Here is a 17,413-nt window from a genome sequence, read left to right on the forward strand (position 1 = left end):
GCAGTCACACATGTGATCAAGCTTCATTGACATCCAGTACATTTCCCACCTCTCTCAAGCATGCTCAGGTTAAACCGCTGCTAAAAAAAACATCTCTTCCTCCAAATTATGTGGAGAACTACAGACCTACTATATCACTCTCCTCCCTTTTCTGTCCAAAATCATTGAAAGGGTGGCTTTCAAGCATATCACAGAATACCTCTCTCAAAACTGTCTGCTTGACCCTTACCAATCTGGGTTCAAAAAGGGCCACTCCACTGAAACTGCTCTGTTAGCAGTGACGGAATCCTTAAAAGAAGCTACTGAGACTGTCAAATCCTCAGTGCTTATCCTGCTCGACTTATCGGCTGCATTTGACACTGTCAACCATGGCTTCCTTTTGTCCACACTCTTGCATGGGCATCACAGAGAAAGCACATGCCTGGATTGAATCGTACCTCACAGGATGATCATTCAGTGTATCTTGGCTTGGACAATCCTCTACCTTGCACCATCTTGCCACAGGAGTCCCCCAGGGCTCTGTAATAGGACCTCTTCTCTTTGCCATATACACCACCTCACTGGGTGAGATCATTCGATCACATGGCTTCTCCTACCACTGCTATGCAGACGACACCCGGCTTTATCTGTCATTTCCACCGGATGACCACACTGTCTCTGCATGTATATCAAACTGTCTCTCTGACATATCAAAATGGATGAAATCCCACCATCTCCAACTCAACCTCTCTAAAACTGAATTACTTGTCATCCCAGCAAAACCATCCATACAGCACAATATCTCAATCCAAAATTACTTCCCATCTCTAGCTCCTTCAAAGGCAGTTCGAAATCTGGGTGTTGTGATTGATGAACACCTGACCTTTAAAGATCATGTTACCTCTGTTGCTCGTTCATGCCACTTTGCGCTGTATAACATATGAAAGATCAGTCCATACCTAACACAACATGCCACCCAGCTCCTGGTGCAATCTACTGTCATCTCCTACCTCGATTACTGCAATGCCCTTCTAACTGGTCTTCCAGGCTGTACTGTGAGACCTCTGCAAATGGTTCAGAATGCAGTGGCGTGTCTGGTCTTCAGTCAGCCAAAAAAGCACACATCACCCCTCTGTTCAATGAGCTCCACTGGCTACCGCTAGCAAGACGCATCAAATTCAAATTGCTAACATTAGCATACAAAGTCTGAGATGGTACGGCTCCCATCTACCTGAATCCTCTTGCAAAGGCTTACATCTTGGCCCGGCCGCTCCGGTCATCACAGGATTGTCGGCTAGCAGTTCCTACACCACACTCAGGACAATCCAGACTCTTCTCATGCATCGTTCCACAAATGTGGAATGACCTTCCAAGCACTACCAGAACTGAAGCTTCCTTTTCAGTTTTCAAGAAACTCCTGAAGACCCTGCTCTTCAGAGAGCATCTTCTAAACTTCCAAGAACATTGTGCACTCCAGAGCTGTGAAGATCTTGAAATTCCTCTATGATACACTGTATAGTGCTGGCTGGCGAAAGAGGGAGCTGAGCCAGAAAGCCAGGCTCTCGATTTACCGCTCGATCTACGTCCCAATCCTCACCTATGGTCATGAGCTTTGGGTAATGACCGAAGGAATGAGATCGCGAATACAAGCGGCCAAAATGAGTTTCCTCCGTAGGGTGGCCGGGCTCATCCTTAGAGATAGGGTGAGGAGCTGGGACATTCGGAAGGGACTCGGAGTAGAACCGCTGCTCCTCCGGATCGAAAGGAGTCAGTTGAGGTGGTTTGGGCATCTGGTCAGAATGCCTCCTGGATGCCTCCCTGGGGAGGTGTTTCGGGCATGTCCTGCCGGCAGGAGGCCCTCGGGTCGACCCAGGACACTTTGGAGAGGTTACATCTCCAATATGGTCTGGGAACGCCTTGGGGTCCTGCCGGAGGAACTGGTGGAGGTGGCTGGGGAGGGACAGTCTGGAGCTCCCTAGTTGGGATGCTGCCCCCGCGACCCGGACCCAGATAAGCGGAGGAAGATGACGACGACAATGATTGCCAATTGATTCAGAAATGGTTCTTCATTATTTGTAGCAATCTGTAAATCTCTGTCTTCTAAGGTGTCCTGTTCTGTCCTTGTGTCTTGTCCTTGTACCATGTCAATGTCACCAATTTCTTGTTGACTTGTCTGTTGAACAGTCTTTGATTGCATGTGTTTCTGAGAAATATGACTAGAGAATGAAGTTCGAACACTGAAATATTTAGAGCAGCCTTCAAATGGGCATAATGCTTTTTTTCCATCTTTAATATGGAACCTCAGATGGACACAAAGAGTTTTAAAATTTTGTCAACATACCCACATCCAGGAACTTGACAGCTAAGATTTCCAGTGAACTTCCAGATCTCCTCCTCAGTGTTCTCCCCTCTTCTATGATTTCTGTGCATATGGGAACGAAAGGCAGTGAATGTTTTAAAAGTGGCTTTACAATTCTCAATTCCACAAGAAAACATACAGTTTGCATTGTGTTTATGGCTTCTAATGTGTGAACTGAACAATATAAATTTGTGTGCACGGAATCCACAATATTTACAGAAAAACATTTTAAGTATATCTTGAATAGTTTCCTATCCAGGGATATTTAAAGCAATACAACAAAAATTCATAGAAAACCAAACAGTACCTTAACAGTACGCTAAATAGTCATAAAAGGCTCAAATATGCCTAAAATGTAACATCCCTTCAAAAAATGAAAAGTAGTATAGCTTTCACATTAGCCACAAAAAGGAAAATCAGAGTTGAACCTCTCTAACTTGTTCTGCATATCACAGCATGCACTGCCAGCAGCCTTCACCTGTAAACACTTACTGCCAAAGTAGCTTTTGTTTTGTTTTGTTTTTGCTCCTAACTTTATTGAAAAAAAATCATACACAAGAGAAGTCAAGGAAACAAACTGACTGATAGCAGTCTCCATTACAGAAAACGTGAAGCAAATCCGTTTACATTTGAACAGAAAAAATTTCAGATTTAAAAATGAACAAGAGCAAAACAACAGAAACATTTTGGCACAAGCAGTTTTCTTATTCACATCTGAGATGTGCTTGAGTGACTTAAAATATAGGGAGAAGTAATTCAAGAAAATGGTAAACAGAGAACTGCTTTTCCAATTACATGAATGAATAAATTATTTACATAGAATATTTACAAAATTATAACATCAGATATTTTAGAATCTGGATTGTCCATGTGGTAAAGAACATCCTTAAATGTGAAGGAAGGTGGCCTACATTGTATAGATTTTAAGTCAAATCTAGCTTTGGATATCTGCCCAAAATACAGTCACATGCTGATAATTGAAAAATAGATTATGCATTGTTCGTAGATCCTGACGAATTTGGTTTTAAGCATCACACTGCTTTGCACGGGTAGCAGCTGAAAGTGAATCACCTTGTTTTTCAGTTTTTAAAACATTTGGGTAACTTCACTAAGGTTGTTCACACATTTTTGGACAAGGACCATTTTGCAGAATTTGCATGAAGATCACAGTTATAGCTAGTTTAAAAGACAAAACAAGCAGTAAAATACTTACCAGACTGACCGACCCCCCTGTAATGGGTCGCATTAGGGATACACATTTAGTCAGGGAATGTGGGTATGGACCCCATTTCCGCATTCCTGTGGCAACCTGCCCCCCAATTTTATTTGCACCTTAAACTCTTCCACTGACGACATTCCACGCAAACACACACTTAGGGCCTTGGGAGTGAGCGCATTCAATGGCAGTTGACAGGGGGATTTCTCAGCCTCATCCCAGGTGCCGGTGCCCACTTCCAATTTTAAACTGTACTTAGACACTGAGGGTTGTCGGTGCAAGTGGGGTGGTGTGGTGGCATCAGCTGGCATAGGCCAGACAATGCCCGTACTGCCTGCTCACCACAGCCATGGAATACACCTCATCAACACAAAACAACACTATATTGGAGCAGGCGGAGGGAGACTAGGGGTCTTAGCACACCTCTGTTGTTGCTTGGCTTCCTGGGGCTGGAGGCTAGGAGGGAGATCTGGCCGTCCGTTTGGGATCTGGGGTGGTGGGTTGTTGTGCTCAGCGTTGGGCGGGGGAGCCTGCTCATCAGCACCCCAGCAGAAAGGGTCGAACTCTGGGAACCGGTAATGGTTGTAACCCATGTGCAGCAGTACCGGGACCAGAGTAAATAGGGTGTGTATGGGGAGCATGAGTGGGTGTCCGGCATGCATTTTTGTAAGTCTTTGGTTGTATGTGTATGTGTGAGCATGAGGGAGGGAGTGTGTGACTGTGTTTGTGTATGACTGTATATGTCAGGAGGGGCCTTTGACTCCTCTCTTCTACTCGGACTTCTTTTGATGATATAGATCTTCGTCTCCCCTCCCCCTGCCACACCTGGTGTGGAGTGCGGTGCCTTGGTCTGGCTGAGTGTTTGTGGTTCCCGGGTCAGGGGGATTAAGATTTTTGGCGTCTGCCTGATCAATCCCGGTGGCTGCCTGGTGGGGTCTAGGTCCCTGGGCTCTGCTGGGTCCCCGGCGGGGGTGGTGCAGTCTCCTTGGAGTTCCTGTGTTCTGGGGCAGCGCCTGGATCTCTGGGACTTGGAGCTCCCTCCGTCTCCTACACATCGTTGGGGGGCAGATCTATGGTCCCTCACACTCTCTATTGGACGCTTTTATAGAGAAACCTTATAAACAAGCGCGTGTACACACACAGGTGTTCACATGGTTCTCTCAAAAGTATGGGCTTGGGCACGTTCAACACATGTCTTAAGGCTGTCGTTGCCACTAAATGCACTATGATTTATTATCATGTGATTGTTCAGTTAAACAATGTTGATTTTATATTTCATCATCAGGCTGACACAGTGATAGCTTGCTCTTGATGTATTGTTGTGTGCCCCATTTTTTTCTATTATTTCTCTTTCTGCAGGTCTAGAAGCAGACTCTTGTTCATTATTGCTTATTTTTGTGAATTTTTTCTCACTTATCTAATTCTGGGAAATCCAACAACAGAAAACATACTTTGGGGTGGAATATCCCTTTGATGAGTTTTTCCTTGCCTCATTTCCTTAAGATTGCAACTAAAGCTGGCTGAATTTTTTGTTACATCTATAGTGAACACAATTGATAAACAGCATAATTTTGGTGGCTGTAATCTTGTTGTGAAAACATACAAACAAAACAACTAATGGGATTTTGAAATGATCAATATTTAATTTAATATTTTACATAAAATTTCTTACAATTGTAAAGTCATATACTGGTACCATGTCAGTTTTTTTGATAAAATTCGGTAAACATTCATCAGTTTATATCGCCCACCAGGCAGATGTCAATTATTGTCATTTAGGCAGTAGGACTGGTACATTTGCTTAAATATTATTTTATTAATCTGAGATGATTTTTTATATACAATGTAGGCTTGGTTAAAGCACCCAATCTTTTTTATGAGATTATAATTAAAATATTTTCAAACATATTTTAGTGAGTGTTTACATACTGTATGCCTTTATAATAGCTCAAATAAAACATATTCTTAGAGCATTTTCTCTTTTATGGGGCATAGTGTTTATCTTTTGGTGATCTCACAAAGCATTGTTTTGGTAATGCACTCTGAATGAAGATTTGAGCAAGGTATTTGAAAATGTCCACTGAAAAACCACAGATGGAAAAATGTCAGAGGTATACCAAATTTATGACCTGGAGACATCTCAAGACTGGACAGGTCGTATCGGAGCTAATCTACGGGCTTCGGACACCGTGAGGTCGAGGTCCACTCGACTTCTGACTGTTTGGATCTGCTGGGGGTTTCCACGAGGGTAGTAGACAGAACAGATTGCGTCTGACGACTTTTATACATAACCAACGCTAGTTTATAACCAAAACAAATTCCCTCAGATGCAAAGAACGATTTTGCTAAAACATCTAGCTTCCATCACATCACTTCACCACATCTCATTATTCACATCTTGTCGTATAAATTATTAGTTTAGGAAAAATAATTAAATTCCCTTAAACTATATACCTGACTCTGTTTGAATTTATACAAAGTGTGTGTATGGTCCCAGAACAAGTAAAAGTAACTATAATCTTCCAAACATTCAAAGGTCATTCAGGTTGATATTTTATATTTATTTGGAATCATTACACCTTATTGGTCATTTTCAATAAAGTTAACTTGTAGCCTCTACTACACAAACATTTCATTTAAACATCTTGTTCAATCCACACATTATTCAAGCATACAGTATGAGTTGTAAGTCTTGTAGGACCTTTGAGTAAATAGCTAGGACTGCAGCAACCAGGTTCCTGCATCAAACCTTGGGAAAGAGCGTCTGTCTGAATGTTGTCTTCTTGTATGTAAACAAGTACTGAGCGGAACCTTTGGGATTTGGAGGCCAGATAGTGCATTTTTGTCTTCAAATCAAAGTCAATTAGATGGTTAAAATTGACCCTTTGGTACGTTAGTGTCTTTTTGCTAAGAAAACCCCCTGCCCTGCACAGCTCTGTGCTATGGGAAATGGCAACCAAACCTAACCAATAGAGTTAGACTACTGCTTACATTCTTTAAATTCAAGGATAACTTCGGCTGATGAAGAGTTGAACTTTTCATACAAGTATTTAAAATGTTAACCGAACACTTGCTTTAACTAACGGTTTTTAATTTATCCAGGGTGCCAATCAGGTTTCCCTCCTGACGTATAGGATTTTTAATCATAAAGTATAAAGCCGTCACACAAGTACATATGTTACCAGACATGTACCCTTGAATAAAATTACCCCATAAGAAAAAAAAAAAAACCACAACCAATAAGTCAAATTGAAAGAGACAGTCTTGAATTGTTATTCTTCCTCAGTTCTATTTTATTTCTGTTCTTCATCCAGATTTTAGGACAGGCAAAACAGTTATTAAAAAAATGCAAAAATGCAAAAAACAAAAGCTTTAAACAATTGTTTACAAAGTTTTGTTTCCATTTACATTCATCCAAAAACAAAATTGACAGGGTGATTTGAGAAACCAATTAGGACACAATGGTTTCACTATACAAAGTCAAGATTTCCCTGTTTATTAGTTTAGTAACGGTATATCCCATCTGCAAAATTGGTTTCTCAAGTCTGGTTGGACTCACGTTTGTGGATCTGGTTGCAGGATGTGAGAATATCTTCAGTTGGCAGATAAATTAAAGCCTCATTCCTTTGAGATTCACACAATTCCAATTTCAATTTTTCCCCCTCCTTTTACAGGAATGTCCATGCACTTAAATCTGCTTTCAGTTAAAGATAAGAAGCACATCCTAGTGTTGATGACAGCAGTCAGTAATGAGTCAATGTGGTTTTTAGGTTTTGACTAAGATTACAGTTCACCCACTTGCACATGTAGATATTCTTAGAATGCAGTAGAAGTGCCTCAGCACGGCATGCAATGACCTGAAAAAAAATGTTTATGGTGCTCTGAAAGACTTACAGTGTTCTTAAGGGATTTCCGCCACATTTTCAGCGTTTTGTTTAAAGACAGTGATGCCGTTAAACCACACGCGCGCAAAGTGGGCGAATTGTGAACTGAGCCGCTTGTCATATCCTTCCATCTTTTAAGATCAGGTTCCTGCCATAGTGTGTTTAACCTTGTTGGATGGTAAAACTTTTTGAAGGGTCACATTGTTCACGTTTTCCAGCTTCTTCGCATGATACTACGGTTTGCAGAGAAATAGACTGAACAGTTCCTGAAGGCGGAGTGGAGTAGTGTGCATTGAATTGCAATCAGGGCAGAGGCCAAGAGAATGAGTTGTGAGGGAACCATGTAACAACCTGTGGCTGTCAGTGTTTGTCGGCTACAGAAACTAACTGAAGTCGCCATTTAAAATAAAGACCATTTGTGATACACTTGTCAGCTTGCCATTGGATTAGAGAAATACTGCAGCCCAATTCAAAACTTGTTCATTCACATGGGATTTTTAAGCATTTGGGGAAGCCAGAAAAGCTTAATAGCATTCATTCTGCCTTTTACTTTAACCCTTTGAGCATCAGATGAAAGTTTGGTCTATTGAAGCACCACTGTGATGAACAAAGCTAGCCAGGTCCAGGTCTGAGGTATTAACAACAAATCTCATTAAATAGTGACTTTTGCACTGCAGGGCAGAAGTTTTAAAACTGTCGTGTTCACTAGCGATGTAGTGGGCTTAGTGAGACTTAAGAATCTCACTCAGGCCAGAATGAGTTTAGTGGCTCTATTAGTTTTGCACATCTAAGACACATTTCTCCAACGCTGATTCTTAGCTTGAAGTTACATTGGCCAGACTACATTGTGTCCATCCTGAAGGGGAAAAGAAATACATATCAAAATCATGTTTACATTTGAAACCCCCCCCCCCCCCCCCCCCCCCAAATAAATAACTCAGTCAACTCACTTGCAAATTGGCAGGTGCTCACTCTGAAAATGACTCCATTCTGCCGGTCCGTGTCAGCCAAGTCAAGAGACCTTGAATGAACTGGGATGTTATTTACTTCATGCAGTAGTACCTGCGAACCAGAGGGGAGAACTCATGCTTTTGTTAAAAAGATGAGGTTAAATCTTTGTCAACATTTACCAGCGTAGATGAGCTGAAGTCACTTGTTGCAATGACCTGAATTGCTGACTTTTCTCCATAGTTGTACAGTACAATCACCACCTGAACATGGATACAAGACATCTCAGATTACAGGAGAGCCTTTCATCAGAATCAAAGCAAACAGAAACTGAAACCTACATGAGTTCTCAGGGCTTCATCCTGCAGCTCAAGTTTAATCTTGCAGTGAGAGGTTGTGTTGAAGCTGGGTATAGCCTGGTTAATCACTGATCCAGGGTTGGTGTCCTCAAACAGAACCTCTGCAGAAACGCGGTCATCCTGTGGGTCCACCAACGAGAGGCAGTGTGGACTGATTTCAGAAGAGATGGAGAACAGGGATTTGTTGAAGGACACCTGTGGAACACACAAATAAAACCCAATGCTTTACCACTAAGGTTCAGTTTCACTGCATTTTACTCACCCTCATCCGTGAACTCACGGTTCCACAAACGACCATGGGACACGTGTGGTGGTCAAACTCTCCAGAACCAATAAATACCACAGCCTCATGGAGATTAAACTGGCTGGCACAGACTGCAGCAGCAAAGAGACAACATGAGACGATGTTTTCATCCATCACAGCCTGCTATAAGACATGTTTTTTTTTACCTGCCAGTAACAGAACCAGAGCGTCCAGCTTCATCATGATGGAAACACTCAGACAGAAGCAAATGAACCACACACTGGCATGACCACAGCCCAGTTAAAGCTAAAGCATCTACCATGTAGGTGATCTGATGAAGAACCTGAGAACTATTTATACAGGGAGGACTGATTAGAGGACGACAAAAAGCTGAGCTAATCAGTAGAAAGAGCTCAGGTGAGTAACGAGCAGAGTGATGACAGACTGCTGTATGGAGTATAATCAGACTTTTTAATGTATGGAATTAAGTCTGGATTATGTCTCTCATTATGTGAAATCAATTCTAAGCTATTTTCCTGTGTTTAAAAATTATTTGTGTGTCTTTGCTGTTTCACCCTGAGGTCATAAATGTTATGAGTTGGTACGGTCTCAGGGTTTTTATGTAACCTTTCTGACATCTTGAGATGGGAGGGAGGCAAGAATTGTGTCTTATTAGTCCAGGTGCATGAGCTAATAAATAGACCATGTACTTGTAAAATCGATAAGGTCGCTAAAACAAGCAAAAAGGAGAAGATTCACTGTTCCCCCACCCTACAGAGAAGGCTGAGGCCCTGTCCATACGTAGCCGGGGATCTGCCAATACGTAGATATTGTTCTACGTTTTGGCCTGTCTTCCACACGAAAACGGAGTTTTTTCACACAAAAACGGCTCTTTTTAAAAACTCCGGCCAAAGTGAAGATCTGCGTTTTCTCCGTTTTGGGTGTCTGCGTGTGGACAGACAAAACCGGAGTTTTAAGGTCCGCAACGTCACTTTCCGCGACAAAAAATGCTGACACCACGTGTGTGACCTGTGTTTACACTAGCCGACAGCATGGATGCCCTCAGAGCTGCGCTCGCTTTATCAATTGTCCAAGCGCTTTTTGCTTGTTTGCTTTTGCAAGTGGAATTACTGCTCCTTGCGGAAGACAAAAAAAAAAAAGAAGAAGGACGAGGTTAAGAACGGGGGAAATACTGCCGCCTACAGGTCTGGCATGTCCTTAACAACGTATTTATCCGAAAACGTGTGGACAGAGTTTTGTTTTAAAACGAGGTGGTGTGGATGCAAGTTTTTGGAGGGGCGGATATTCGTTTTTAAAAAAAACCCGGCTACTTGTGGACTAGGCCTAAAAAAGGAGGGGCAGAGTTTGGGCTAAGGTCACCAGAGATGAAAGGAGAGACAGATGGGTGGACTCCGGAAAAGAACCAATCAGCAGAGCCTGCCGAGAGGATGAGGTAATCCCAGAGGAGAAGAGGAAAGCCTGCAGGAGGCACTGAGAAGAAGAAACAAGTGAACGGATGAAGACTGGGAGAAGAAAAGGTGACATCATGACATCCACGATTTATGGTCTCTTTGGGCCGTTGGAGAAATAACAAGAAGAAGAGGAACACAGGACCAGGAAGTCTGAAGTCTGAAAAGGACAAAAGAAATGACTGAGGGGGAAGAGAGTGGACAGTGTATTGTGCATTTATACTTTTTAAGTAGTTTTTAAAATCTGTAATTTTACTTTTACTTAAGTATTGTTCTTTGTAAGTATTGTACTTCGCTACATTTTTTATCTTATCCGTTACCAGGTAAAAAAAAACCCAACATGTGTCTATATGTCTATACTGGTAAGACCCAAACACGGAAGTGCTGCGGACGCTGAAGGCGCGCACCAGAAGAACTGAGTGCTTAAGTTACGAGAGTGTTACGGGGTACGAAGGTAAGGATAAGAAACACTAACTGACTACTCGGATGACTGGAGGATCGCCTAAGAAGATCAAAGCTTGTGAGAAGGAATGAAGGGATGTCTGAGCGGTCAACAGGTGAGCTGAACTTCTTAGTGTGAAGCATGTGTTCAGTGACCTTACAGTGCAATGAATGGTGGGTAGGAGAAGAAAATAGGCGCTAATGGTACGAGAAAGATAGCCTGGCCTGCCAGACTCCTCCTGTTTAATTCACGTCATACACGGCGATGCTCAGTTTCTCATAAACAACGAAGACAGCGGCGGAGTTCGCTGCGGCTCTTTCCTCTGTTCTAAATGACACAAATGTCTTTTAAACCACAAGTAGAAGCGCTAAAAGCATTTCTTCTAAAAAATAAAAGATGTTTGAGACCGGATGTAGTTGTTAATTTCTGCTAACTTTTTTGTGCTTTTGTTACGCTGAATCGCTACTGTATTGTAAGTCGCTTTGGATAAAACGTCTGCGAAATAGATAAACATAATAAACATAGTAATACTGTTGCGGACTCAAAAGTCATGTCAAAATTACAAAAACAGAATGATCGCGTTAAGCTACAAAGAGCAGAAGGTGGGAACACTCATCACTGCTGAGTCCCGCTGTGTACTGCTGGGGGGAGATTTAACAAAATCATTAGTTTTCACTCCTTTCCCAAGGATTCTGAGTTGCGGGCACAATGGCTGATAAAAATCAGAAGGGACCGCTTCAGAGTTACCGCCAGCTCTAGAGTGTGCAGTTGGCATATTGAGACTGGCTAGATCTTCTTGTCTTCTTCTGGAAAGCGATGTCTTCAGCCAAAAGTTGTTCCGTCATTATTCCACTGGAATGACTACACGAAAAAGTCAGAGCGACCCGGAGTTTGGGAGCGCCGCCCTCAGCCTCTTGACACCGTGGCTATGGCAACCGAGGACGACAACACAGTTACACGCTCCCTCCCTCATGCACATACTACCCAAGACTTACAAAAATGCACGCCGGACACCCACTCATGCTCCCCATACACACCCTATTCACTCTGGTCCCGGTACTGCTGCACATTGGGTACAACCATCACCGGTAACCAGAGTTTGACCCTTTCTGCTGGGGTGCTGATGAGCAGGCTCCCCCGCCCAACGCTGAGCACAGCAACCCACCACCCCAGACCCCAACCAGATGGCCAGATCTCCCTCCTAGCCTCCAGCCCCAGGAAGCCTAGCAACAACAGAGGTGGCTAAGACCCCTAGTCTCCCTCCGCCTGCTCCAATATAGTGTTGTGTGATCATGAGGTGTATTCCATGGCTGTGGTGAGTGGGCATTGCAGGCATCATCCAGCATATGCCAGCTGATGCCACCGCACCACCCCACTTACACCCTCAGCCATCAGTGTCTAAGTGCGGTTTGAAATTGGAAGTGGGCACCGGCACTCGGGAGGAGGCTGAAATATCCCCCTGCCAAATGCTGTTGAATGTGCTCACTCCCAAGGCCCTAAGTGTGTGTTTGTGTGGAATGTCGTCAGTGGAAGTGTATAAGGTGCAAATAAAATTGGGGGGCAGGTTTCCACAGGACTGCGGAAATGGGGTCCATACCCGCACTCCCTGACTTGCCCACCCCTCAAGGTCCTATGTGTATGTTTGTGTGATGATGTGAGGGAGCAGGAGGAGAGAAATATGTGGGGATGGGGAGGAATGGCTGGTTGGGCTTAGCCCTCCAGGGAGCCAGCTCCCCTACTGGCCCCAATAGGCACCTCTGTTGTCGAACTGCCACCCAGGGCATGGAGACCCCAGCCCATCCTGCCAGGGCCCAAAGCAGCAGCATTACAGAGCCTCACGGAGTCCGAGGGCACCAACCCAGCCTCACCCCAGCAGAATATCTATGCCCACCCCTGCATTTGCACAACTTCCAGAATATATAAGACATGGGACATCCAGGTAAGGTTGGGTCCTCCCCCTCCTGGACCCCCACCTCCCCTGTGATGGAATGGCAGGACCTCTTCTCTTTGCCATATACACCACCTTACTGGGTGAGATCATTTCGATCACATGGCTTCTCCTACCACTGCTATGCAGACGACACCCAGCTCTGTCATTTCTGCCGGACGACCACACTGTCTCTGCACAAATATCAAACTGTATCTCTGACATATCAAAATGGATGAAATCCCACCATCTCCAATTCAACCTCTTTAAAACTGATCTACTTGTCATCCCAGCAAAACCATCCATACAGCACAACATCTCAATCCAAAATGACTTCCTATCTCTGGCTCCTTCAAAGGCAGTTCGAAATCTGGGTGTTGTGATTGATGAACACCTGAGCTTTAAAGATCATGTTGCCTCTGTTGCTCGTTGATGCCGCTATGCGCTGTATAACATACGAAAGATCAGGCCATACCTAACACAACATGCCACCCAGCTCCTGGTGCAATCTACTGTCATCTCCCGCCTTGATTACTGCAATGCCCTTCCAGCCTGTACTGCAAGACCTCTTCAAATGGTCCAGAACGCAGCGGCGCATGTGGTCTTCAGCCATAAAGAGCACACCTCACCCCTCTGTTCATTGAGCTCCACTGGCTACCGCTAGCAGCACACATCAAATTCAAATTGCTAACACTAGCATACAAAGTCCGAGATGGTACGGCTCCCATCTACCTGAATCCTCTTGCAAAGGCTTACGTATCGGCCCGGCCGCTCCAGTCATCACAGGATCGTCGGCTAGCAGTGCCTACACCACGCTCAGGACAATCCAGACTCTTCTCATGCATCGTTCCACAAATGTGGAATGACCTTCCAAGCACTACCAGAACAGCGGCTTCCTTTTCAGTTTAAGAAACTCCTGAAGACCCTGCTCTTCAGAGAGCATCTTCTAAACTAGCACCCTCCCTGCATCCGTCCCCCCTCTCTACCGTCCACACCTTGTCCTCTCCTCGATTGATGTCAAGTTGTTGTTGCTGCTGAGCTCTGCACTATAGCAACTAGAACTAGGGATGTTCCAATCCCATGATCGGAAATCAGCCCCAATCCTGTGGTTTCAGACTGATCGGCACTGAGGCTTTACTCTCCGATCCGGACTCTGATACTGGGTTCAATATTACAGGAGAGCAACTTTGTTGTCCTTAAAGGTTCTCAGGCTCCCCTGATGCCCTTTCACACCCAGGAGCACAAAAATATCCAGTTTATACCTGTATTATGTATGGACTCAGCGTAGCAGACATTCGTTTGAGCAGAGCAGCTGATTATTCATGAACTCCAGCTACATTCTGCACACGGCCACAGTAACATTTTATGAGTTTCTAAGTGGTATCACCATAAATTTACAATTAACACAGTCATTCGTGTCCATTTTCTCTGATAAGTTCTGTCTGTATTTAAGCATGACATATGGACACACTCATGCTCCCTCCGCTGCAGCACTAGTCACTGGCGCAGCACTCAGGTTTTTTTGCAGTCAATTTGATCTGCTAGTTAAAAAGTTACTTGTGAGGTGAAAGAGCAGACAGGAGTTTTTCCCTGGAGGACGGAGTTGCAGGAAGATCAGAGACAGGACGATAGGAAAATAAGTTCTTAAAATGTAGGTAGATTTATCCCACTACACGTTTGTACCTGTATAAATCAGCATGTAGTATTTAGTTGATACAATTCAGATCTTCAAAGCTCCATCCCATGCCCAGGGACGTATCCAAGCATTTTGGGGGCTGAGGCAAAATAGACCTCTGCCAGGTATTTTAAGTGTAAGTGCTCAGTTGTATTAGTTTTTATTTACCATAACGCCCAAAAGTTAATTTCTTTGTTAGCTGCCTCACAGAAGTTATCTGTTATAAATGTAAGGTAAGTCAACAGTTTTGTTATGCATCGAATCAGAACTCTGTATTGGCAGATTTCATTTTTATATCAAATGACTCGAACTCTATGGCAAGAACCTGATCGGAATATCCCCAACTAGAACCAAATAGCATCAAAACCACTTGCTGATTCAGAGCTTAGTTTTTCCCATAGTCAGTATTTATAAACAGTGTGTGCTACAGAAGCCCAAACCTTAAGGTGCCATAAAGACTGTTAGCTTTGAGATGATGGTACCATCAGATGAGAAATACTAGATTAAGAACTTCCTGACATGGGATTATTTTTACAATTTGGGGGAAGCCAGAACATTTTTATAGTCTTCACTCTGCCATTGACCCTCTGTTTATCTTCTGAGCATCAGATAAAGGTTTAGTCCATCTCCACTGTGATGAACATGTTACAATAAAAGCCAACCAGGTCCAAGGTGTAAACATTATTGCATTAGTAATTTGACACTGCATGGCAGCCGTTGAGATGCTTTAGTTTTTTGAACAGTGTCCTGTTCACAAGAGATTTAGTGATCTTAGCTTGAGTCATTTTAGCACAAAACAGAATAGTCACTCAGGTTAGAACAAGTTTAGTAGCTTTACTAGTTTCACATCTCAAGACACATTTCTCCAATGCAGATTCTCAGCTTGAGGTTACATTTGTCGGACCACCTTGTGTCCATCCTGAAGGGACAGAGAAATAAATCAAAAATATGTTTTACATTGTAACACCTGACCCCCCCACCAAAAGGAAAATAACCAATCAACTCACCTGCAAATGAGCAGGTGCTCACTGGGAAAATTAGTCCATTGTGCCGGTTAGTGTCAGCCAAGTTAAAGGACACTGAAAGACCTGGGACGTGATTCACTTCATCCAGTAATTCCTGCAAACCAGATAGAACTCAGGTTTTTGTTTAAGATAAGGTTAAATCTTTCTCAGCATTTACCAGCTTAGATGAGCTGAAGTCACTTGTTGCAATGATCTGAATTGCTGACATTTCTCCATAGTTGTACAGTACAATCACCACCTGAACATGGATAGAAGACATCTCAGATTACAGGAGAGCCTGTCATCAGAATTAAGGCCAATAAAAGTGAAACCTACGTGAGTTCTCAGGGATTGATCCTGCAGCTCAAGCTTAATCTTGCAGTGAGAGGTTGTGTTGAAGCTGGGCAGAATCTGGTTAACCACTGATCCAGGGTTGGTGTCCTCAAACAGAACCTCTGCAGAAATAAGATCATCCTGTGGGTCCACCAACGAGAGGCAGCGTGCACCGTTTGTAGAGCACATAGAGAACAGCGAGTTCTTGAAGGACACCTGTGGAACACAAGAATAAAACCTGTTGCTTTACCACTAAAGTTCAGATTCACCGCATCTAACTCACCTTCATCCGTGTATACACAATTCCACAATAGATGATGGGACACGTGGTGAAGTCCAACTCTCCCGAACCAATAAATACCACAGCCTCATGGAGATGAAACTGGCTGGCACAGACTGCAGCAGCAAAGAGACAGCATGAGACTTGATGTTTTCATCCATCACAGCCTGCTATAAGACATGCTTGTTTTTACCTGCCAGTAACAGAACCAGAGCTTCCAGCTTCATCATGATGGAGACACTCAGTTAGACAGAAGCAAACAAAACACACACACTGATATGACCACAGCCCAGTTAAAGCTAAAGGATCTAACATGGAAGTGATGTGATGAAGAACCTGAGAACTATTTATACAGGGAGGACTGATTAGAGGATGACAAAAAGCTGAGCTAATCAGTAGACAGAGCTCAGGTGAGTAACGAGCAGAGTGATGGGTGGCGGTAATGCACCATTCGTTGTGTGCCAACTGCCATTTAAACCCCAGAAGAAGAAGAAGAGCAGCGTGATGACAAACAAGACAAGAAAACCTGAAACTCTGAAATATTTGATTTGTTGAGCAAGAAAAAGAGAAGAGTTCATTAAGAGTCTTTGTTTTCCCACATTTAGAATCAAATTATTTACTTTAAAACCTCAAGATGATTCAGTAATCAAATTAAAGTTAAAGAAACTTATGACTGAATTTCACTCATTCAAATCAAAAACTGAGCAGATGTTTGGGACCATTTTAATATTAATTTAAATGTATCAAACAACTTTGTATTCATTATAAAGCACATTTATATTAAATGGAAAAACCAAACGTAGCGTAGTCCAAGACCTGTTTTTCATCAAATGGCCAAAAGTTAACTTCTTCATACAGGTCATGCCGATCTGACACCGGCGGTGTTGATATGAGTATCCCAAACTGTTCCATGTCATGAGACACCAAGGCGCCTGTGCCACACTCCACACTAGTTGGTGGCGGTAATGCACCATTCAGTGTGTGCCAACTGCCATTTAAACCCCAGAAGAAGAAGAAGAAGAAGAAGAAGAAGAAGAAGAAGAAGGCGCCTGTGAAGACACAAGACTTTTTATCTAAATCCTTTTAATAAAGTTATCTTTTCTGGCTCATAAAATAAATTTCTACATGTTCAAGTGATTAAAATCCTATTCTGTGGTCGCTACAATATGTTTTACATCTAAAGTGTTTAAATAATGTTGAATGTGCTACAGTAATGAATGATGAGTTAACAAATGTTCATTCCCATAAGGATCTTAAATGACACCAGATTATTATACTTGTTTAATTTAATAAC

General features: G+C 43.1%; 1 protein-coding gene across 2 annotated transcripts; it reads right to left on the reverse strand.

Annotated features, from left to right (window-relative positions):
• Positions 1-6,818: 6,818 nt before the first annotated feature.
• Positions 6,819-9,334, reverse strand: LOC107384654 (uncharacterized). 2 transcript variants are annotated; one of them, XM_070549646.1, is made up of 6 exons: positions 9,196-9,334; positions 9,026-9,120; positions 8,728-8,940; positions 8,569-8,649; positions 8,389-8,500; positions 6,819-8,294 (listed from the first exon to the last, which is right to left on the reverse strand). In XM_070549646.1, exons 1-6 carry the CDS (start codon positions 9,230-9,232, stop codon positions 8,254-8,256), a joined length of 579 nt encoding a protein of 192 aa, XP_070405747.1. In that variant the 5' UTR covers positions 9,233-9,334; the 3' UTR covers positions 6,819-8,253. The 2 variants fall into 2 exon arrangements, with proteins under 2 accessions (XP_070405747.1, XP_015813500.3); XM_015958014.3 differs by having other exon boundaries at positions 9,008-9,120.
• Between the last annotated feature and the right edge of the window lie 8,079 nt (positions 9,335-17,413).

This window comes from Nothobranchius furzeri, chromosome 3 (assembly GCF_043380555.1).
Source record: "Nothobranchius furzeri strain GRZ-AD chromosome 3, NfurGRZ-RIMD1, whole genome shotgun sequence".
NCBI lineage: Eukaryota > Metazoa > Chordata > Actinopteri > Cyprinodontiformes > Nothobranchiidae > Nothobranchius > Nothobranchius furzeri.

Coding starts and splice junctions, on each gene's coding strand:
- LOC107384654 (XM_015958014.3), bottom strand. CDS start 9,232: ATGATGAAGCTGGACGCTCTGGTTCTGTTACTGGCAG. Junction 9,121..9,195: donor TCTGGTTCTGTTACTGGCAG/GTAAAAAAAAAC, acceptor TTGCTGCTGCAG/TCTGTGCCAGCCAGTTTAAT. Junction 8,295..8,388: donor GAGCACCTGCCAATTTGCAA/GTGAGTTGACTG, acceptor TTTCCCCTTCAG/GATGGACACAATGTAGTCTG.